Source organism: Elephantulus edwardii, unplaced genomic scaffold, assembly GCF_000299155.1.
Source record: "Elephantulus edwardii isolate Elephantulus edwardi_28Jun2011 unplaced genomic scaffold, EleEdw1.0 scaffold00333, whole genome shotgun sequence".
NCBI classification, from domain to species: domain Eukaryota; kingdom Metazoa; phylum Chordata; class Mammalia; order Macroscelidea; family Macroscelididae; genus Elephantulus; species Elephantulus edwardii.
Window position 1 is genome coordinate 248,546 of NW_006400083.1, and position 22,407 is coordinate 270,952.

Sequence of the window (22,407 nt, forward strand, 5' to 3'; positions counted from 1 at the left end):
CGAAGGCTACATGGTGGAGTGGACCTGGGGGAGGGTTTGTAAAACAATTAAAGAATTTTTCTTTTACTTTTCCAAGAGGGTAGTGTACTAGGGGGGAAGGATTGGGAGGGGGAAAAGTGCAACAATGAGTGAATGGAAATCCAAATTCTCTAAATTTTTACTGAAATTAATAATAAATTTAAATAGAACAAAAAAAGAAATAAAAAATTATTGCATTGGGCAGGTCTCTGAAGAGGATTTCTTAACATATTTAAAAGTAAAAATGTCACATTACTGACAAAGGTATACATTACCTACGCCATGGTGTTCTTAATCATTCATTTGTATGTAACGGCTGGACAATGAATGAATAAGGAAGATGGAAGACTCTTTGATGCTGTTGAATTATGGTGTTGACAAAGAATTTTTAATATACCCGAACTTCCAGAACAAACCCCATCTGTCTCAGAAGGAGTACATCCTGAATGTTCCTTAGCAGGGCGGATGGGCAGGTGTTTTCTAATGTATTTTGGGCATGTTATTAGGAGAGTCCAGTCCCTGGCAAAGGACATCATACTTAGTAGAGGGCCAGTGAGAAAATGGGCAACCCTCAGGTAGATTAGCACAATGCAGTGGCAGTGGGTGCAAGCAGCAACAACTGTGGGAACAGCACATGCCCTGACAGTGCTTTGCTCTGTTGGGCATGGAGTCTCTATGGTCACACCAACTCGACACCACCTAACAGAATTTCAGTTGCTGCCATCTGAGACATGATGTGAAGTTTTTCATTTAACCTCTGAGCAGCAGAAAGGCCACCGTTCACTTGTGTCCTGGATCATAAGAATCACTTGGACTGATTGTGAAAATGGCTGGTGCCGCCCAGGTCCTGCCCCATTCCTGCCTCAGTTCGTGACTGGTCCCTACTGCTCGGGAGAACCTTGGCATCTATGTTTTAGGAAGCAGTTCAGATGATTCTTATCATCAGGATCACTTGGGAATCATGATGAGCTTGGTAAGTTCTGGAGCAATAATGTCTTCTTGTATCTACCTGTGACTGCAGCTGAGTCCATGATGGATAGAAATGGCTTTGCTTGCTTATGTTCATCAACAGCCTGCCTGCCTGAAAGCCTCATTCCATTCATATGCCCTTTCCTCTCTTTGTCCTCCATTCTGCAGTATTTGTATTAGTCAGAATCTCAGAGTACTAGAGAAACTCCAAGGACCTTCTGGAAGCCCCATCCTCAGCCCCTGTCTCTGGGCAATGCAGACCTTTTTGGCTGAAGTAATGAGAGCTTGATGATAGAGGGCTGGTGCTATTCAGACCAAGGTATGATGATTTGAATGGTAGAGAAGAGTTAGACTTCACTGGGTAAAACCGAAAGCCTTCTTATGTTATTATTAGATACTGTTTAGCCAACTACAACTCATAATGACCCTATGAACAACAGGTTTGAACCTTGCCTCATCCTGCCCTGTCTTCACAATCTTTGCCATGCTTCAGCCTATTTTTATATTTCACTATCTTTCCCAGCTTGATGGTTTTCCAGGGGCTTGGCCCTACCTGACATCAAAGTAAGAAGAAATTGTACCACCCATGCCTTTAAAGGAGCGAGCACCCTGGTTGCAAGGCAGATTTATTCAAGCCTTTATATGTTGTTGTTAAGTGCTGTTGAATAAGAATCATGTTGTTGTTGTTAGGTGCCCTCAAGTACAATCCATAGTGACCCTGTGAACAACACATCTGAACCCTGGCCTATCCTGTGTCATCCTCACACTCCCTGACACATTAGAGCCCCTTTTGGCGGTCACCGTGTTAATCCACCTGGTCAAGGGTCTTCCTCTTCTTCACCGACTCTCCACCTTTCCGGGCTTTCCAAGGAAGAGCACCTCCTAGCAACATTCCTGAAGTATGTGAGGTGAAGCCTTAACATCTTTGCCTCCAAAGAGCAGTCTGGCTGCACAGTTTCTAAGACATATTTGTCTTTTTGGCCATCCATTGACTAGTTAACACTCTTCTCCAAAACCACAACTCAAATGCATCAATCAGTTCCTCTATCATCCTTATTCATTGTCCAGCTCTGAGAAGCATAGCAAGTGATCAGAAAGACCATAGCTTGAATCAGATGCACCTTAGTCCTCAAACAAACATCATTACCCCTTAATAATTCAGAGAGGTCCCTGACTGCAGATTTTCCCAGTGCAATTCGTCTCCTGATTTCCTGACTGCTAGTACAAAGGGTGTTAATTGTGGATCCAAATAAGATGAAGTTGTTGACAATTTCAGTCTTTTCTCCATATCTCATGTTACCTATCAGTCCAGTGGTAAGAATATTTGTTTTCTTGCAGTCCATACTGAAGGCTGCATTCATTGCTCTTCTGCAACAAGTACTTCAGGTTCTTCTCATCTCAGCAGGGAAGTTTGTATCATCTGCATAACAAAGGTTATTGAAGAGTCTCCCTCTGATCTTGATGCCACATTCCTCTCATAAAGTCTGGCTTCTCGAATAATTTGCTTAGCATACAGATTGAATAAGTATGGAGAGAGAATACAACTCTGACCCACTCCCTTCCTAATTTTAAAACATGCAGTGTTACCTTGTTTGGTTCCTACAACAGCCTCCTGGTCCAGGTATAGATTTCTCATGAGCACAATTAAGAGCTCTGGGACTCCCATTCTTCTCAATGTCAGTCACACCTTGTCATGATCCACACAGTAAAATGCCTTTGCATAGACAATAAAGCACAAATAGACATTCTTCTGGTGTTTTTTACTTTTGGCCAGAATCCACCTGACATCAGCAATGATATTCCTGCTACCATGGCTTCTTCTAAATCCTGCTTGAACTTCTGGCAGCTCCCTATCTATATGTACTTTTGTGGCATTTTTGAATGATCTTCAGCAGTATTTCGCTTTAATGTGATATTAATGATATTGTTCAATAGTTTACACATTCTCTTGACTCACCTATCTTGGGAATGGGAACAAGTATGGACCTCTTTCAATCCATTGGTTAGACAGCTATCATCCAAATTTCCTGGCATAGACTGATGAGTGTATCCAAGGCTGCATCTGTTAACTGATACAAGTCAGTGGGTATCCCGTAGGTTCCTTAATTTAATTAATCCCGTAGGGACCTTAATTTTTGCCAGTAGCTTCAATGCAGCTTCCACCTCCTCCTTCATTACTCTTGGCTCCTGCTCATGGTTACTTCCTAAAATTTTTCAATGCCAGTCAGTTCTATTTGGTACAGTGATTCTGTATATTCCTCCCATCTTCTTATGGTTTTCTTTCTTTTTTTTTTTAAATTGGGATTTTAATGGAAGTTTATAGAAATGTTAGATTTTCATTCATTTATTGTTGCACATTTTCCTCCCTACCTCCAGTTTACTTTTTAGAAAGAAAAAAAAAACCAACTCATTCATTGTTGCATAGTTTCCTCCTTCCACCACCCATCCCCAAGACCACTTTGCTCTGTACCTCTTATTCTGGGCTGCTGTCATACAAATAAAGACTAATCACATATTCCTTTTAAACAGTTCTTTCCTTCATCTGTTCCAATGCAGTGTTCATTATTTATCCCCTCTTTCCTTAGTTTTCCTTACAACCCCCATGTTAGTCCTATTTTATAACAGTAGTGTTATGCAGTATTTGTCCTTTTGTGACTGAGATATTTCACTTAGCATAATGTCCTCCAGGATCATCCAAGTTGTGGAATATTTTATGAGTTTCTTATTTTTTTTTAATTTTTATTTTATTTTTGTGTGTGTGTGTGTACCGTCAAATCAGATCTTATCTGGTACAGGAGGAGATTGTCCCTCCTTCCCCGGCAGAGCATCTGATGGATTCGAACTGTGTGCCTCTGGGATTGCAGTGTAGCTTCTTGCCAGTAGGCCACCAGAGCTCCCAAGTCCCTTATTTTTCAGTGCTGTATTACATTGTGTGCACATACCATAGTTTTTTTTTATCCATTCATTTGTTGATGAGTTTGCTTCCATCTCTTTGCTGTTGTGAAGTAACACAGTCATAAACATGAGTGTGCATATATCAGCAGCTCTGGTTTCTTTACGATGTATTCCTAGTATTGGAATTGCTGGGTCAAATGGTAATTCTATTTCCAACTTTTTGAGAGGGCACCAAACCGCCTTCCATAGTGGTTGCACCATTTTATACTCCCTGCAACAGTCAGGGTTCCAATCTTTCCACAACCTTGGCAGCATTTGCTGTTTGCTGTTCTTTTGAACTTTACTAATGTTACTGGGGTGAGATGATATCTCATAGTTGTTTTTATTTGTACGTTTATGAGAGCTAGGGACTTTTGAACATTTCTTCATGCATTTTTTGTCATCTGCATGTCTTCTTTGGTGAACTGTGTGTTCATATACTGTGTCCATTATTGCGATTGGCTTGTTTACTTTTATCTTTTTGAGGAGCTAGTCTATAAATTTTAGTTGTGAGTCCCTTAGCAGATATGTCATTATCAAATATCCTTTCCCAGTCTGTGACTTTCCTTTTTACTTTATTGGGGAAATTTTTTTGATGTGCATAGGGATTTGATTCTTAGAAGGTCCCATTCATCTGTTTTATTCTGTCCTGGCTGTAGATTCCTTCTTTTAATGCTTTCTGAGTCATTCAATGTATTGCCCATAGCATCCTTCAGTATTGTAACTTGAGGCTTAAATTTGTTTTTTTCACTTTTCTCAGTTTGAGAAATGCAAGGCAAGTTCTTCCCTATTTATTCTCCAATTCCAGCTTTCTGAACATTTCATTATAATACTTTGCCTTGTCTTCTTGAGCTGCCCTTTGACATTTTCTGCTCAGCTCTTTTACTTTGGCATGTTTCTCCTTCATTTTGGATTCTAAATGCTCTAGTGCAATTTTTAGAGTCTCTTTTGATATCCATTTCGGTTTTTTCTTTCTCTTCTGTAATGATCTTTTGTTTTCTTCATGGGTAATATCCTTGATCATTGGTGTGCACTGCTTCAAACCTATTCTTAAGATGATCTTGATGAAATGCAGATGGAATAGATTAAAAAGAATATCTTGGTTCCTGTGGACTTAATTTTTTCGGCTTCAGTTTGAACTTGCACATGAGCAGTTTGATGGTGTGACTCACAGTCCGCCCCAGGACTGGTTTTGACTGCCGATATTGAGCTTCTCCAATGATTTCTTCTACAGATGTAGTCAATTTGATTCCTGTGCAGCCTATTGGTATGTTGTATTTGGGGAGAAGATTGTTCTAATTGGTAAAGCACTTGTCTGTCCATTTGCTGTAATGAGATAACTTGTGGGTTGCTATGATACTGAAAGCTATGCCACTGGTGTGTCAGTTGCCACAGGATTACCCATGATGGACAGATGTTAGTAAATCATCCAGATTAAGACAGACTAGGAAGCAGGCTTGGCCATCCACTATTTAAATAACAGGCCTTTGAAAACCCCATGAACAGTAGAGGAGTGCTGATAGTCACAGTAGTAGTGGTAGAGCCCAGACTGGAAGTCAGTTGAAATGAGGAAAAATAATGGCAAACATTGTTTTTTGTTTTCTTTTTTTCTCATTAAACTTGTTTTAATGGGTCTAAAAATTCTGTGAAAATTTTTTGGTCAGTTTGTTTCCATTTTAAAAGTACTGATTTTAAAAAGTAATAACTTAAAAGTGTCACACGAAAAAGAGAACAAACGGTCCACAAAACATTCCTTTCCTTCTGAAGGTTTTACGACACATGGCTATCATTAACCAGTCTTTTACTATTAAATTTAAATGGCCAATTGAGACAAATATTTCTGAGACTGTTCTTCCACCACTGACTAAGACTGAGGTGCCAGGTGTTATGGGTAATATTCATTTAGCCTTCTGAGCTTTCTGAGGAGACTTGGCGACCTTGCCAACTCCAGCGGCCTTCTTGCCTACTGCCTTGATGACACCCACAGCAACAGTCTGCCTCAAGTCAAAAACAGCAAAACAACCCAGAGGAGGGTAATCGGGGAAGGTCTGCACACACATGGTCTTGCCAGGAGCCATATCAACAATGGCAGCATCACTAGACTTCAGGAATTGGGGCCATCTTCCCACTTCTTACCAGAACAGCAATCAAGTCTTCTCCTTTTTTTTAAAAAAATTTTTTTATTATTAATTTCAATGAACATTTACAGAGATTTTGAATTTCCATTCATTCATTGTTGCACTTTTCTCCCTGCACCCCCCCAAGTTTGCTCTTCTTTTTGAAAAGTAAAAGAAAAATTCCTTCATTAGTATACAATCCCCCCGCAGTCCCCCACCACCACCCCGAGTATATTCCACTCTACAACCTTCATTCCGGACGCTTATGATAATCATAATGCCCCAAAATATATTGCTTTTAAACTGTTCTCTCCCTCATCAGTTTCAGTGCAGTATATATAATTCATCCAGTTTTTCTCATTCTTACCCTAACCCTAATGTCAGTCCCATTCTAAAGCAGTGGCGCTATGCACTGTTTGTCCTTTTGTGACTGAGATATTTCACTCAGCATAATGTCCTCGAGGGTCACCTATTTTGAATAATATTGCATGAGTTGCTTGTTTTTCTTTTTTTTTAATTTAAATTTCTTATTAATTTCAGTAAAAATTTACAGACTTTGGATTTCCATTCATTCATTGTTGCACTTTTTCCCTCTCCCAACCTCCCCCCTAGTACACTACCCTCTTGGAAAAGTAAAAGAAAAATTCTTTCATTGTTTTACAAACCCTCCCCCAGGTCCACTCCACCATGTAGCCTTCGTCTAGACTCTTGTCATGACAAAAATACCTAATCACATATCCCTTTTAAACAGTTTTCTCCCTCATCTGTTCCTATGAAGTATACATTATTGAACCCATCTTTCTCAGTCTCTCCCCAACCCCAAGGTCAGTCCTGTTTTACAGCAGTGGCACCATACAGTTTTTGTCCTTTTGTGACTGAGATACTTCACTCAGCATAATGTCCTCCAGAGTCACCCATTTTGAATAATATTGCATGAGTTCCTTGTTTTTCAATGCAGCATGGTATTCCATTGTGTGAATATACCACAGCTTCTCTATCCATTCGTTGTTAGGTTGTTTCCAACTCCTTGCTATTGTGAACAAAGCCACAATAAACTTGGGTGTGCATATATCTGCTTGGATGTCAGTTATGGTCTCTTTGGGGTATATTCCCAGTAGTGGAATTGCTGGGTCAAAGGGTATCTCTATTTGCAACTTTTTGAGAAAGCGCCATACCACCTTCCACAGTGGTTGCACCATTTTACACTCCCACCAACAGTGAATAAGGGTTCCAGTTTCTCCACAACCTCGCCAGCATTTGTTGCTTGCTGTTCTGTTAAATTTTGCTATTCTGACTGGGGTGAGATGATACCTCATTTTGAGAAAGCGCCATACTGCCTTCCACAGTGGTTGCACCATTTTAGTTCAGTCTTCTCTTTGATCTTAGCAAACTTCCTAGCAACGTGAGCTGTGTGACAATCCAGCACAGGTGCATAACCAGCACTGATTTGGCGAGCATGCTTTAAGATGATCACCTGAGCAATGAAGCAAGCTGCTTCCATTGGTGGGTCATTTTTTCTGTTACCAGCCATGTTGCCACTTGCCACATCAAACATTTTCACAGAGATGTTCTTAACACTGAAGCCAACATTGTCACCAGGCAGAGCTTTACTCAAAGCTTCATGGTGCATGTCAACAGACTTGATTTCTGTGGTAACATTGACTGGGGCAAATGTGACCACCATGCCTGGCTTGAGAACACCAGTTTGTAGTCTGCCCACAGGGACAGTACCAATACCACCGATCTTGTAGACATCCTGGAGAGGCAGACCCAGGGGCTTATCTGTTGGACAAGTTGTTGGCAGAATGCAATCCAAAGCTTCAAGCAGTGTGGTTCTACTGGTACTGCCATTGTTCCGGGTGACTTTCCATCCCTTGAACCAAGGCATGTTAACCTTGGCTCCAGCATGTTGTCACTATTCTAACCAGAAATTGGCACAAAGGCTACTGTGTCAGGATTGCAGCTAATTTTCTTGATGTAGGTGGTGGCTTCCTTGACAATTTCCTCATATCTCTACTGGCTGTAATGTGGCTCAGTGGAATCCATTTTGTTAACACCAACAATCAGTTGCTTCACACCCAGTGTGTAAGCCAGAAGGGTCTGCCTGTTCTTTGAGATACCAGCCTCACATTCACCAACACCAGCAGCAACAATCAGGACAGCACAATCAGCCTGTGATGTTCCTGTAATCATGTTTTTTATAAAGTCTCTGTGTCCTGGGGCATCAATGATGGTCACATAGTATTTGCTGGCCTCAAATTTCCACAGGGAGATATCAGCGGTGATGGCACACTTGTGTTCAGCTTTTCGTTTATCCAAGCCCAGGCATATTTGAAGGAACCCTTTCCCATCTCCACAGCTTCCTTCTCGAATTTCTCACTGGTTTTCTTGTCAGTCCCACCACATTTGTAGATCAGGTGGCCAGTCGTTTTGGACTTGCCCAAGTATATGTGTCCGATGACAACGATATTGATATGGGTCTTCTTCTCCTTTCCCATTTGGCTTAGATTTTGAGATGGTATTCACCAAAACCTGTACTCTGATGACAAACCCATTGTGAAAAAGCCAAACATTGTTTAATAATTGGAACATGCAATTTATGTTGCTTGAATGTTGGGAAACTAGAAACTATGAAAAAGGAAATGGAAGGCATGAATATCTACATTCTAGGCATTAGTAAGATGAGATGGACTAGCTTTAGCCACTTTCAATCAGATACACTCATGTACACTGTGCTGGGAATGAAAAACAGAAAAAGAATAGTGTTGCATTCATAGCAAAAAAGTCAATTTCAAGCTCCATCCTGAAATACAGTGTTATGAGTGATAGGATATAATCCATACGAATACAAGGAAGGCCCATTAATACAACTATTACTCACAATATGCTCCTACATCTAGAGCCAAAGAGGAAGAAATTGAAAATTTTTACCAAATCTTGCAGTCTGAAATTGACTGAACATGCTGTCAAGACATGTTCACGATAATTGGTGACTAGAATGCAAAAATTGGAAACAGTGAAAAAGGAATAGTAGTTAGAAGATAATGGGCTTGTTGATAGAAATGTGGCTGGAAAGAGAATGATCAAATTTTGTATTTTCAATGATTTATTCATTGCAAATGCCTTTTTTTGTTGAAAAAAATTTTACTAAGATGAAAAAAATGAGGTCACCAATTTTTTATTTTTTTCTATAATTATATTTTATTAATTTTCATAAACATTTACAGAGATTTTGGGTTTCCATTCATTCATTGTTGCACTATTCTCTCTACCCTCCTCCCAGTTTGTTCTTGTCCAAATGCCACAGTGCTTGTCAAAGCCAGTTCTGATTAATAGGTCACCAATTTTTAATGTTTATAAATTTTAAATTCCTGAAATAGAAAGTTATCAGAAGGAGGGGACATTTCCAGCAACAATAGCAGAACTTAATAGGGCAGCACACAACAAATACTGATAAGGTTGTGGAGAGATTGGAACCTTTTTTTTTTGCTTAAGATCTCATCTGTAAATGCCTTTTTAAAAAGACACAAATGACGACTTTGTACATAGACCTCACCTGATGGGCTACATACGAATCACATTGACTATATCTGTGGAAGGAATATGACTCACAGCGACACTAGTAGCAACAGATCTGAACCCTGCCCTGTGCCATGCCATTCTCATCATCTCTGGAATACTTGAGCCCATTGCTGCAGTTACTTTATCAGTCCTTCTCTTTTTTTGACTCTCCACCTTTCCAAGTATGGTGTTCTTGGATTCCAAGGAATAGCCTCACCTAACAACAGGCCCAGAGTATGTAAAACAAAGCTTTGCCATCATTGCCTCTAAAGAGCACTCCGGTTGCACCTTGTCCTACACATACCTGTTTGTTCTCTTGGCAGTCCATGGTGTTCAGTGCTCTTCTCCAATACCACAGTTTGAAGGCATCGATTCTTCTGTCATCCTTATTCATTGTCTTTCAAATACATAGCAAGTAATTGAAAAGTCTGTGTCTTGGATCAGGTTAGTCTTTAAAATGACATCTTTGCTCATTAGCACTTTGGAAAGGTCTTGAACAGCAGATTTCTTCAATGAAATGAGTCTTTTGATTTCTTGACCGCTTTTACAATGGGTGTTGATTGTGGATCCAGCAAGATGAAATTGTTGACAACTTCAGTCTTTTCTATATCTGTTATGATTTTGCCTATTGGTCCAGAGATTTTTGTTTTCTTGATGTTGAGATATAATCCATATTGAAGGCTATAGTCTTCTACATAAATCGCTTCAAGCCCTCACCTCTTTCAGCAAGAAAGATTGTGTCTTCTGCATAATGCAGGTTATTGATGAGTTTGTCTCTGATTTTTATTCTTCTTCCTAGAGTCAAACTTCTTGAATAATTTGCTCAGCATACAGATTGAATAGCTATAGTGAGAAAATAAACCCCTGACACACACCTTTCTTGATTTTACATCATGCAGTTCTCTGTTCAGATGACAGCTTTTTGGTCTAGATACATGTTTTTTATGAGCATGATTAAGTATTCTGGGGTTCCCGTTCTTCTCAATATTAGCCATAGTTTGTTATGATCCACACAGTCAAATGCCTTTGCATAGTCAATTAAATGCCTTTCTATAAGTTAGTTGTTTTATTGGGTTTAAGTGGCTAGAGGTGCCCACCTATCTCCTGAAGATGGTCCTTGTTGGTTAAAGGAGAAAAAGATGGAGGGCTTCCTATCTGAGGAGCTGACATTAACAAAATGATGCTTGCTTTCCCTTCCTCTGACCTGGGACTCCTTGGCCCTGGACGTGACCTTTGGAGGGCCCAGGAGGGCCCAAGGATGTGAGCACCCTCTCTGGGTTTGTGGCCTGCAGAGCAGCTTTCTGCCTTCCAGAGGAGGGAGGTAGGCAGGCTGTGGGCATGTTCTGTTTCAGGGTGGAGTGTTTGTGTACTGAATGGACAGACAGACATCTGTGACTCCTACCTCCTAGGTGGCCGGAGGCAGCCAGGATGACAGCTCTCCCCAGGAACCGAGCCATCTACTGAAAACCATGACCAGCAAGTCCCGTGAGTGTCATCTGAGTGCTCCCCCCTCTAGGGTAGGCCCTGCAGAAGTGGCCTTGGTATTGAGAGGCAGTCAGAGAGAGGCCTGGCTGTCCATGTAGAGAGCCAGAAGAAATGTAACTTCTAAGCCCCATGCCAGAAGGGCAGCTCCAGAGAGCACCAGGCTGGACTGCTCAAGGTAAGGGGATGGTGGGCCAGCATTGGTCCAGGCTGATTGTGCATCCAGCTCCTCTGTGCATGTGCCCCGCAGGCTGGAAGCTCCTGGCCATGCTGGCTCTGGTTCTGGTTGTCATGGTGTGGTACTCCATCTCCCGAGAAGACAGGTACATTGAGCTGTGAGTTCACCTTCCATATCTCTTGGTTCTTTCAAGGGATGGAGCTTTCTTGCCTTTAATCTCATACAGTAGAGGCCCAGATGGGACCCAGGTGGGGCCGAAGGAGCAGAGAAACAGGGCATGACCCTTTCAACTACTGGCATGGGATCCTGTGGAGGGATGTGCAGGTTGATGGGGGCCTGCAGGTTAGCATCTGGAGAACCCCGCAGGAGTATAGGAAGGAAGAGTATTCTCAGCTACTCAGCTTCAGAGTGGAACTTAGGTTGAGATGACCTTCTTCAGTGACTTGGGATCTGTGTGCCAATGGAGAGGCTTGAAGCTGCTGGTCCCTGGGTTGCTGGAGTCTAGCTGAGTGTCTTGATTTCCTCTGTCTCCAGTTTCTATTTTCCCATCCCAGAGAAGAGGGAGCCATGCCTGCAGGGCGAGGCAGAGAGGAAGGCCTCTAGGATCTTTGGCAAGTATGTGGGTGGGTCACGAGGTGTGGGGAGGCCCTGTTCTGGCCATTGGAGGGTCGGGTGGTGGGGTGGTACGTCGATGTGAATAGGCATGGGCCCTGATTCTGGTATGAGAACTCATTTCTTCCTCTTCTCCAACTGGATTCCCCTCTGCAGCTACTCCCGAGATCAGCCCATCTTCCTGCAACTTAAGGACTTTTTCTGGGTCAAAACACACTCTGTCTATGAGCTGCCCTATGGGACGAAGGGGAGTGGTAAGTGTCTGGCCTCTCAGTGCCAGTGATGGGTCACCTTGGTGACACTGTCCCTTCTGCTTTGTTGCTCATGGCTTTAGTGCTGAGCCAGGGGTAGGAGCAGAGCAGGACAGAGGCAGGTGAGGTTCTGAGGAGCAGTAGACAGTGGTGAGCTGCCCTCAGAATGCACCCTTGCTCTTATAGAAGACCTTCTTCTGCGGGTTCTAGCTATCACCAGTTATTCCATGCCGGAAAGCATCCAGAGGTAAGGAGACACACCTTCCCTCGGATCGGACCACCCTCTCCTCTTCTCTGGTGTGAGCCTCCTTGCCTCTGGCCTGGTGGGGTCACTTTTGACCCTTCCTCCTAGCCTGTCTGTCTCCAGAGGATCTGAGTGCACCTGTCTGCGTGACAGCCTGGTCTGGGCATTTGGGGCCCGGGGCAGGCTTCTGAGGCTGTCATTGTTGCAGCAGGAAGGGGACTCTGATTGGGATTTCTCATTAGTTCTCCCCTTGTGTCTCCTTTCCTCTGCCTTCCCATTTTCCCTCCCTTTAGAGCCCAGTGCCATATAGACAGCAGACCACCAGCAGGACCAGTGGGGCTGGTCATGGGGACCAGCGATTGCAGGCTCCAGACAGGTCCAGGGGGGTGGTAGTTCAAGGGACAGGGATTACTTCTGGGCCTCATGTTCACCTTATCATGGCAGCCTGCAGTGCCGCCGCTGCGTGGTGGTGGGGAATGGGCACAGGCTTCGGAACAGCTCGCTGGGAGAGGCCATCAACAAGTATGATGTGGTCATCAGGTCTGTGTGGCTACCCTTCCCCTCTTCTATCTGGGAGCTGTTAGGGGCTTTCTCAGTGGTGGGCAAGGCTCAGGGGTACTCTAGGTAATGGACCCCCCCTTCCCACCACCAAGATTGAACAATGCTCCAGTGGCTGGCTACGAGGGGGACGTGGGCTCCAAGACCACCATGCGTCTCTTCTACCCTGAATCTGCCCACTTCGACCCCAAAGTGGAGAATAATCCAGACACGCTCCTGGTCCTGGTAGCATTCAAGGCAATGGACTTCCACTGGATTGAGACCATCCTGAGTGACAAGAAGCGGGTAAGTGTGGGGCTGATGGAGTGAAGTAGCCTGGGGCGGGGACATAGCAGTCAGGAACGCATGCAGTGTGTCTTCCCTGCATTCCTGGTGTGAAAGGGCTGAAGAGGGGAAGGAGTGACTCCCAGCACTGCCCATTCTGCTCACTGAGACCTGCTCTGCAGTGCTTCTCATGAGGTGCCCAGCTGCCAGGCACCAGGCCTGTGGGGTTGGGCAGTGGCAGCCCCAGCACAGCACACAACAATCAAGCCCTTACTGGCCCAACCTGAATGGTCCCTCCAGGCCTGAGACCTGCTGGGATAAGGAGAGGATCAGATTATGTATTTGCTTGTGGCAGTGGGGACAGATAGATGTTTCAAGGTCTTCCCTGGCTGGGCCCAGCTAGAACAGCTGAGGTCTGTGCCCTGCTGGGTAATTCCTTGAGAGTCTTCCCAGAGAGCCCTCTGCTGTCTCTCTGCTCAGAGGTAAACCACTCAGTCTGGAATTTTCCCCGTATCCAAAGACTTGGAGTCTTTCTCCCCCTTGAGGTCACTTTGGAGGTACAGAATGGCTGTCACACTCTACAAACCTTGTCACGTGGCTGCCTCGAGGGGGACCCTCTCTCCTCGCTCTCTGTTCTCCCCGCCTCCTTCACTCTCACCTCTGTGTTTCTGAGGTCCTCCTGACTGAAGAGAATGAGCTGGGCTTAAGAAACATGTCTTTACTTCCATCTCTCCCTAGCAGGTTCGAAAAGGTTTCTGGAAACAGCCCCCCCTCATCTGGGATGTCAACCCCAAACAGATTCGGATTCTCAATCCCTTTTTCATGGAGATTGCAGCTGACCGACTTCTGAGCCTGCCGATGATGCAACATTCTCGCAAGATTAAGCAGGTGATGAGGGTTGGGAACCTGAGAGCTGGAAGCTTAGAACACAGAGGAAAGCTCCAACAGAGGGGAGCATAATTACAGAAACAACAGCTTGGCTTTGTACACCTTTGAGTCCATTCCAATTCCAGAGGAGAACTTCCCCATTAGCTTCCAGCAATGTAAACCTTTATGTAATGAACTGCCACTTTCTCCCACTGAGAGAGCTTGTTGATTCTAAGCACAACTCTTTGATTAGTAGCCAGGTATTTTAACCACTGACCCAGTAGAACTCCTTTGCATTTGAATCACAGTCATTCACTGCCATCAAATTGATTCCAACTCATAATGACTCTCTGGTTTTGGAGGCTGCAGATCTTGACAGAAGTCTGCCCATCTTTCTCCTGCAAAGTCCCTGGTGAAGTCTAACCACCAGAGAGAGGTGTGTGACCTTTGCTTTAGGAGCACAGTACAGAGCACCCTTGCATTTGAATAGCACCTGTTAAAGCCCCAGATCTTCAGGAGCACACCTGTCATCAGAGTTGGGATTATTAACCTGCTGTAACAAGAGAAAAAGATACTCTGTTGCCAACCTTGGGGCATCTCCAAAGTGGTGATCTAGCAGATGGTATGCACAAGGCTTGAGGGCTGGAGGAAGAGGATGATTTTGGCCAGTATCAATCAGAATTTGTAACCTGAGGAGTTGCTAAACAGTTAGTGGTCAGAGGTCTTTTCTTTAGAACAGTGAGACAGGACCCTGTTATTGTGGGACCAGTTTATCTATGGGGTTTTTTAGCTGTGATTAATGTTTTGGTCAGAATAAGTGTTTGAGCTTAAGTCAGGTGTCTTGCATGCTGTGGTGGCTTGGCCTGTAAGTCCTATGTACCATCACTCAATTCTGCAAGTTGTGATTCCAGCTTCAGCCCCTAGTCATTGTCAGCATGAGCTTTCACAGTCTTGCCATCTCCCCATGCAACTTCATCTTCATCTTTGGAACCCCTCAGAGAGGCTGTGTAGCACAGCTCCAGTCAGACACAGCTCTGGACCTTTGGCAAATCAGTTGCTTATATCCTTGGTTTTCTTATTCTTATGGTGGGAGGAGTTCCTTGGGTTGTGCAGGCAGTCAAGCACGTGGCTACTAGCTGAAAGGTTGGCAGTTCAAATCCATCCTGAAGCACTTTGATGATGTGCTTCTGGAAGGCCTTGAAAACCCAGTGGAGCACAGTGCAGCTTGGTGGCAAGTCACAGTAGTGGGGGTGATGTTAGTGGTGGGAATCATTTTAGTACTGCCTTAATAGAGATATTGCAGGCTTGGAGAAAGTGCTGAATTATCTGGAATGTCTGTCATGGAGGCGGGGCACTAGGGGTTCTCAATACATACTTGCTAAAATTTGGGGAGAGTAATTTCTGTTATTTAATGAGTGTCTGCTGTTACTCAGTTAAACACATAATGTGAATCTCAGATTTGCCCATTTGGTCCCAGGCTCCAGGTTGACATGCATGTCAGACAGGGTGCCCTGAGAAAACCCTATCTAGCAGTGTAGCAAGCAGTCTGCACGACTGAGTAATAAAATGCTATAATATAGGGCCGCTCTGCCTGCTGAGGGAGGTTGGGAGACAGATAGATCTCTGCTTAGGGCTATCTGATGAGGCTTTCAGAGGAAGTGGTAGAGTTGAGGCATAAGGAATCATGGGGCTCCTCAGCAGAGAACTGGGGAAAGGTATTCCGATTGTCAAGGACTGAGTTGTGGTGTGAATGGGGTTGAAGAGCACCGAGCAGGAGTGTGATGGAGGAGTGTGTGTGGGAGTGCTGAAAAGGGGGCAAGAGAGGGTTGGGACCTAGTCCCACTCCTGCAGTGGAAAAGGAGAGGCATGGGCTTGACACCTATATTAGTTTTATGTTGCTGCATAACAAATTGCCACAAAGTATGTTATTATTATTATGGGCCTTCCAGTCCCCTGTGAGTTATAGCAACCCTGTGTACAACAGCCCTATACCCTGCTCTATCTAGTGCCAATTTCACTGTCTCCGACACACCTACACTGATTACCCCAGTCACGGAATCAATCCACCTCGTAGAGGGTCTTCCTTTCCTGCGCTGTCCCTCCACCCTCCCAAGCATGATGTCCTCCTCCCAAGGATTGGTCCTTCCTTTCAACATATCCAAAGTATGTCAGACAAAACTTTAAAATCCTTACCTCTGAAGAGCAGACTGGTTTATCCCTCTCTAGGTTGAACCTGTTCATTTTCATAGCAGTCCATGGTATGTATATTCAATACTCTTCTCTAACACCACAGCTCAGAGGCATCAATTTTCCTTCTGTCATACCTAGTCATTGTCTAGCTCTCTGATGCATAGCAAGTGATTGCGAAGACCATGGCTGGTATCAGGCACACCTTAGTCTCCAGAGTGCTATCATTGCTCTTCAGTCTAACAGCAGACTTTCCCATCACAATATGTCTTTTAATTTCCTGGCTGCTGGTACCAAGAGTGTTGACTGTGGAGCCAAGCAAACTAAAACTGTTAGCAATCTCTTCACCATCCATCATGATGCTGCCAATTGGCCCAATGGTGAGAATCTTTGCTTTCTTGATGTTGAGACTCAATCCATATTGAAGGCTGCATTCCTTAATCTTCTGCAGCAAGTACTTCAGGTCCTCCTCAGTTTCAGCAAGCTGGGTTGTGTCATCTGCATAATGCAGATTGTTGTTGAATCTTCCTGCAATCCTGATGCCACATTTCTCCTCATAGAGCCCAGCCTCCTGTATAATCTGTTCTGCATACAGGTTGAAAAGGTAGGGAGACAGGACACATCCCTGGTATACGCCCTTCCCAATTTTTGAACCATGCAGTGTTTCCTTGCTCTTTTCTGATGGCTGCCTCCTGGTCCAAGTATAGGTTTTGCATTAGCTTGATCAAGTGTTCTGGAATTCCCATTCTTCTCAGAGTCAGCCACAAAGTTAGCAACTAGAAATAATACCCATTTTGTTTGCTCATAGTCTGTAGCTCCCTGCCGATGAGGCTGAGTTCTGTCTGCAACCTCTAGAAGAAGAGTCGCTTCCAAGTTCAGTCTTGTTGGGCGAATTCCATTTTTAGAAGTGGTAGAACTGAGGTCTCTCTGGTTGTCATCCAGGAGGCCTCCTACCTCCCATGCCATGTGTTTCCCCCTCCATTTGCAAGTCCTTCTGTTTGATAGCTCTGCTGGAGTCATCTCTCATAAGTTGCATTGGCTGTTCCTGTCTGGCAGTTTGAACCCACCATCATTCTCCCATGTGCTTGACAGCCTGAGAACCCAGGGGAGGGTTCTGACTGCACAGGTGTCTGACTTCGTGGCCTCTGCTCTCTAGATCAAGATGTGGAGTCTTATGTGATAAAACTAGGCCCACAGGGCTAATCTTAACGGAAGGTCTACTGAGCTCTGATGGAAGTGATAAATAAGTATATTCATGGCTCCTGCTGGCACTCTCGGGGAGGGAGTTATATTTAGATAGGTGTCACTGGGGATCATTTTAGAATTCTGCTCACTACACCTGTTTCCAAGTGAAATGGAAGAACTTATGACCAAGCCTAGGTTTCCATCTTGAGCAAGACAGTAACAACGAATACTAGAGGAGGAGTTTTGGGGTTTAAGTGCCACGTTCAGACAGAGCTAGCTAGGACGTGATGGAAATGTCACTTAACAGGGTCTGAACTGGGATGGGATCCCGCTTTGGTGATTAGAATAACAGTGGTGAAAAAGCAGGCCCAGGAAAGGGTGAAAGAGAAATGAGGAGAATTCTTGGACAGGGCCTGTGGGGAAGCTTGAAATGATGACTTGACAAGATCTCGGTCACAGCTCCTGAATGGGAGTGGGCAGCTGAAGTGGAGGCCACTGCGAGACTTGGGAGACTAGCAGTTGTTCATCCCCGTGAGTGGAGCAGGGAGGGATGCCGCAAGCTGGGTCCTCATGGCAGCCCTGAAGTTGAATAGGAAAGTTAACTGCTGCCCGCACATTCAGAGGGGAAGCCCACTGTCATGGCAAAGCATTTAGGTCTTCTGAATGGCCAAAGTTCTCCAAATGTGAGTGGGACTGAACCCTTCCAATCCCCAGGCAAATTACTTAGTATGTGCCAGCCTATTTTCCTTTCTGTAAAAAAGGTCTAATAATAGCATCTTAGCTGGAGCATTTAGTGAGGACAGGATGAAAAATATACTGAGTTCAAGACAACTATGTTAAGTAATGTGTCTAACACATCATAAATGCTCAAAGAATAAAAGATCTTATTCTTGTCGTTGCCACTGTTATACTTACTGCCTCGTTGTTACCCTTAGAGCCCAGACCCTCCCCTAGGTGTGTTGAAATGCACCATCCAATATGATAACCTTCACCAATAGCTATTCAAGGAAAATGAACTGAAGTAGAACTGAATTCAAAGCTCCATTCTTCAGTTCAGTAGCCTCAATCACCTGCTGTGCCATTCATGCCATTCACTGCGGGCCCCAGCGGTGGTCAGTGCAGAGCATGTCTGTGTTCATACATTTAATTTGGGTTGTATTGGTCTAGAAAGTGGAGAAGAAGGAGCAGGGCCTGCTCTAAACCTGTCCATCCTCGTTCCCCAGAAGCCCACCACAGGTCTGCTGGCCATCACCTTGGCCCTCCACTTCTGTGACCTGGTGCACATTGCTGGCTTCGGCTACCCCGATGTCTACAACAAGAAGCAGACCATTCACTACTATGAGCAGATCACACTCAAGTCCATGGCAGTAAGTGGCCCCACTGCTGCTGGGTGGGGGTGAGAGACTGGGACCGGGAGTCTTGGCAGAGGGTGAGTGAGGGTGTGCCGGGGCTTGGGGGTTTGTGGTCACTCAGAATTGGAACTGAAACCAAACTCCTGGGCCAACTCTTCTATGAGCGGCTACCCTGGGAATCTTCCTTCTGGGGAGCAGCCTGGGGGAGAGGGAGGCAGGCTTTCTTGGGGTTGCTGACTTTGTTCCCCTGGCTCTCCTGCAGGGGTCAGGCCACAATGTCTCCCAGGAGGCGCTAGCCATCAAGCGGATGCTTGAAATTGGAGTTGTCAAGAACCTCACTTACTTCTGACTTGGGCAGGAACTGCCTAGGTATGCCCAGTCTGCTGCAAAAGACCCTGTCCAGGCTGCAGACATCCTGTGTCAGCGTGGACTCCTCACCGGGGACACAGTCCTGGACTTGTCAGGCTGTGAGGCATCCATGTCCCAGCTGCTCCTGCGGAGTCCAGATGTGGTCAGAGTGGAGGCGCTGGGGCTATGCCAAGCGGTCTTGGATGGCGGGAGTGCTACCGCGGTGCCTCTGCCACCACCAAGAGATTATTTAATGGGCTATTTAATAAGGGGTAGAAGGGGCTGTGGGCTGGTTCCATGGCATCCAGGTAAGGGGCATGGTACAGTATTGTGCTCACTTTTTACAAACATTATGTGATGGGCCCACGAGGACCCTGGCCCAGAGCTGGTCTCCCCAGAGCAGGGTGGGGGTGGAGGAGTGGGCTGCTCTCGAGGACTTTTGACCTCCCAGCAGGCGTGGGAAGAGTGTAGTGGTGTTTCTGCGAAGGGAACCCTGTCTAGGGAAGAGCTTTCAAACCTGCCAATAAACTATTTTTCCTAAAAGTGAAGCAGTTGTAAGGCCATGTCTTTGCCGAGTGGTGACGTCATGATAGGACAGAGCAGGGGTCCCTTTCCTGGCAGGGGGACCCAGACCAGAGTCCTGGGAATAGTCATTTATGGGGAAAGCCTATCTTGGAATTGTGATGGGTGCCAAAAGTGTTTACCACCTTGGCTCACTTCACGGGTGCATGCAGCAGCCTGGCCTTCCTGATCCCCAGCCTGGTTCTGTACTGTGACAGCTTTCCGAGCACTGGAGCCAGGGCCAGGAGCGGGCAGTCGGATGCTAGATGGGAATGGCCCAGCCCTGTTCCTTCTCCCGCCCTCCCCCATTTCAGTCTTTAGTTACAGAAATCTAATTCTGGGAGGTGTGTGTTTTGAGGACCGGGTGTGGGATGCAACAAAAGAAGCCAAGTTTTTATTCCTAGATTAAGTGGGAATCAAAAAGTTTGTGGAAGGGCCTGCCAGCAACCCACAGATTTGGAGTGGGCAGAGCTCAGGACAATGTCTGAGAGGCTGAGCAAGGCCCATCTGAGGTCTTCCAGGTCTCAACACTCCTAATTGCCCTTTTGTCTGCCGTCTTCTCCAGCCTCATTCTCCATCTTTCCAGGGCCTGCTTAGCTGCCAGCTGGGTTGCCTGCCGCCCCCACAGCTGTTCTTTTACATCTGGAGCCAGGAGGGAGGGTTGGAAGTCTCCCAAGGGAAATGAGACTTACAGCTGTATTCCTGGCTTTCTCGGAAAGAGTTGCAGCCTTGTGGTTTGGGGACAGCCAGTCTGAGGCAAGATAGAAAAGAGTAGCCACCTGGGAGGGACTGAGGAAGAAGACGACATGGCTGAGGGTGCTTTATGGTCTTGCTGGAGGGCCTTGAGAAACCAATCCTCCCACAGAGGCCCCGAAGAGCTATGAGGGGGTGTGGGGCCGTAGGTTTTCCACAGAACCCCTGGGAGAGTCATGCTGGGGTGTAGAGATGTGGGTTTTCTACAGAACCCCCAGTAGAGCCATGCCAGGGAGTAGGGCCACAGGTTTTCCACAGAACCCCCAGTAGAGCTATGCTGGGGTGTGGGACTGCGGGTTTTCCAGGAAGCCTGGAGAGTTGGTCAGCTCTTCTCCTAGACCTGGCTGGGAGGTCTGAAAGCACATAGGACCTGCATTTCTGTGGCCCTCGCCCTTGCCCACCCTAGGCAGCTTGTTCTCTGCGCTTTGGCAAAGGAGGACAGGGCTGGCTGCAGCAGGCTCAGAGTGTTGGAAGGCCCCCTGGCTGTCCTTCCCCTTGATGCTTCCACAGCTGCTTCTCATGAGGGTATTCAAGGGAGTGGCCATTTCCCCCCGCCAGACTCGTGATGGGGCTGTTTACAGACTTGGACCAGCTGCCTTGGACTAAGGCCACTGCCTGTTAGTGAATGAGCCAAAATCCAACACAAATGGGGTGAGAAGCCTGCTCCCCAGAACCCGCAAGCAAGCACATAGATATGAGAGCCCTGGACATTCCTCGTCATCTGCTGTAACACCACACGTGGTGGATTTCATGCTCCAGCACAGGGAGGAGTGTCCACCCAAGCCACATGGGCACCTCAGCTGCTGAGCAAGCAAGACTATGCAGATAGCCTGCCTGTGGGCTTGTGGATGGGGTCCTTACTGTTTTGAGAACAAGGCTTCAATGCTTTAGCTAGGTTAGATGGTGTGTGGGACCTGCCAGCCTGCCAGGCCATGCTCTGAGGTGCCTCCCAGAGCGGCCAGCATGGTGGCCCTCACTTCTTGGTCTCCATAAGCAATGCTCACACTGTTCTGGGTCTCCAAAAAGTACCACACTCTGCCATCTAGGGGGTGCCGACCCCAGCAGCCCTCTATTGGGTCCTTAATTGGAGAAGACTCCTGTCTTCTCTGCCCAGAGTCTCTGATGATAAATGACCTCTTGGTCAGACTGTGCCACTAGAGTGCCTTGTACTGTAATAAGTGTGTAATAGTATTATGAAGAATGTTGAAACATTGAGAGGATTACCAAGATGCGGCACAAAGCGAGCACATGCGGTTGGAGGGCTATGATGGGCTTGCTGCACACAGGTCTGAAAACGGGAGACAGTAATGTGGAGTAACCCACTGGGGACAATGGAAAGTGGAGTGAGCATGGACAGAACAAGTGTGGCCTCTTCATTCCAAGGCTTTTAGGGCAGTCATTTCTTGGCTTCCATGTTCCAGGTTCTGCATTCCTGGATGGGCCGGCCCATGAGGACCTTGGACATGGAACTATCAGGGTGGGTCAGAGTGGATTTTTTTGAGAAACTAATTTCCTGGGTGTTTTACTTGCTAATATGTCAACTCAAAGGACTTAGATTAAGGAGTGATAAGAAACCTTGATTGCCTTTTGGAAAGGATTGAAAGTTTCACTTGGGACTTTTAATGTTTGTATCTTTCATAATGAGTTAAAAGATTACCTAATGATAGTTTTTACCATCTATACCATAACCTGTTCCAGTCGTTTTTGGATAACGTTCAGTAGAATCTTGCTTGCATGTGAAATCAATGATATTGTTATATAGTTTCCACACTCTGTTGGGTCACCCTTCTTTGGAATGTGAACAAATATATATCTCTTCCAGTCAGTTGGACAAGTGGTTGTTCTCCAGATTTCTTGGCACAACTTGATGAGCACATCCAGGGCAGTATCTGTTAGCTGAAATACATCAGTTGGTATACCGTCTAATCCTGGGGCCTTCAAAGTAGCTTGAACTTCTTCCTTCATC

General features: G+C 45.6%; 1 protein-coding gene across 2 annotated transcripts; it reads left to right on the top strand.

The window, feature by feature from the left end:
• Positions 1–1,175: 1,175 nt before the first annotated feature.
• Positions 1,176–19,128, top strand: ST3GAL4 (ST3 beta-galactoside alpha-2,3-sialyltransferase 4). Of its 2 annotated transcripts, XM_006901566.1 has the most exons (12): positions 1,176–1,180; positions 10,917–10,920; positions 11,009–11,084; positions 11,332–11,416; positions 11,794–11,874; positions 12,028–12,125; positions 12,309–12,369; positions 12,811–12,906; positions 13,020–13,209; positions 13,930–14,076; positions 18,651–18,794; positions 19,042–19,128. In XM_006901566.1, the coding sequence occupies exons 3-12, from the start codon at positions 11,069–11,071 to the stop codon at positions 19,126–19,128; spliced, it is 1,005 nt and encodes a 334-aa protein (XP_006901628.1). In that variant the 5' UTR covers positions 1,176–1,180; positions 10,917–10,920; positions 11,009–11,068. The 2 variants fall into 2 exon arrangements, with proteins under 2 accessions (XP_006901628.1, XP_006901629.1); XM_006901567.1 differs by lacking the exons at positions 1,176–1,180; positions 10,917–10,920 and having other exon boundaries at positions 11,332–11,404.
• The last annotated feature ends 3,279 nt before the right edge of the window (positions 19,129–22,407 follow it).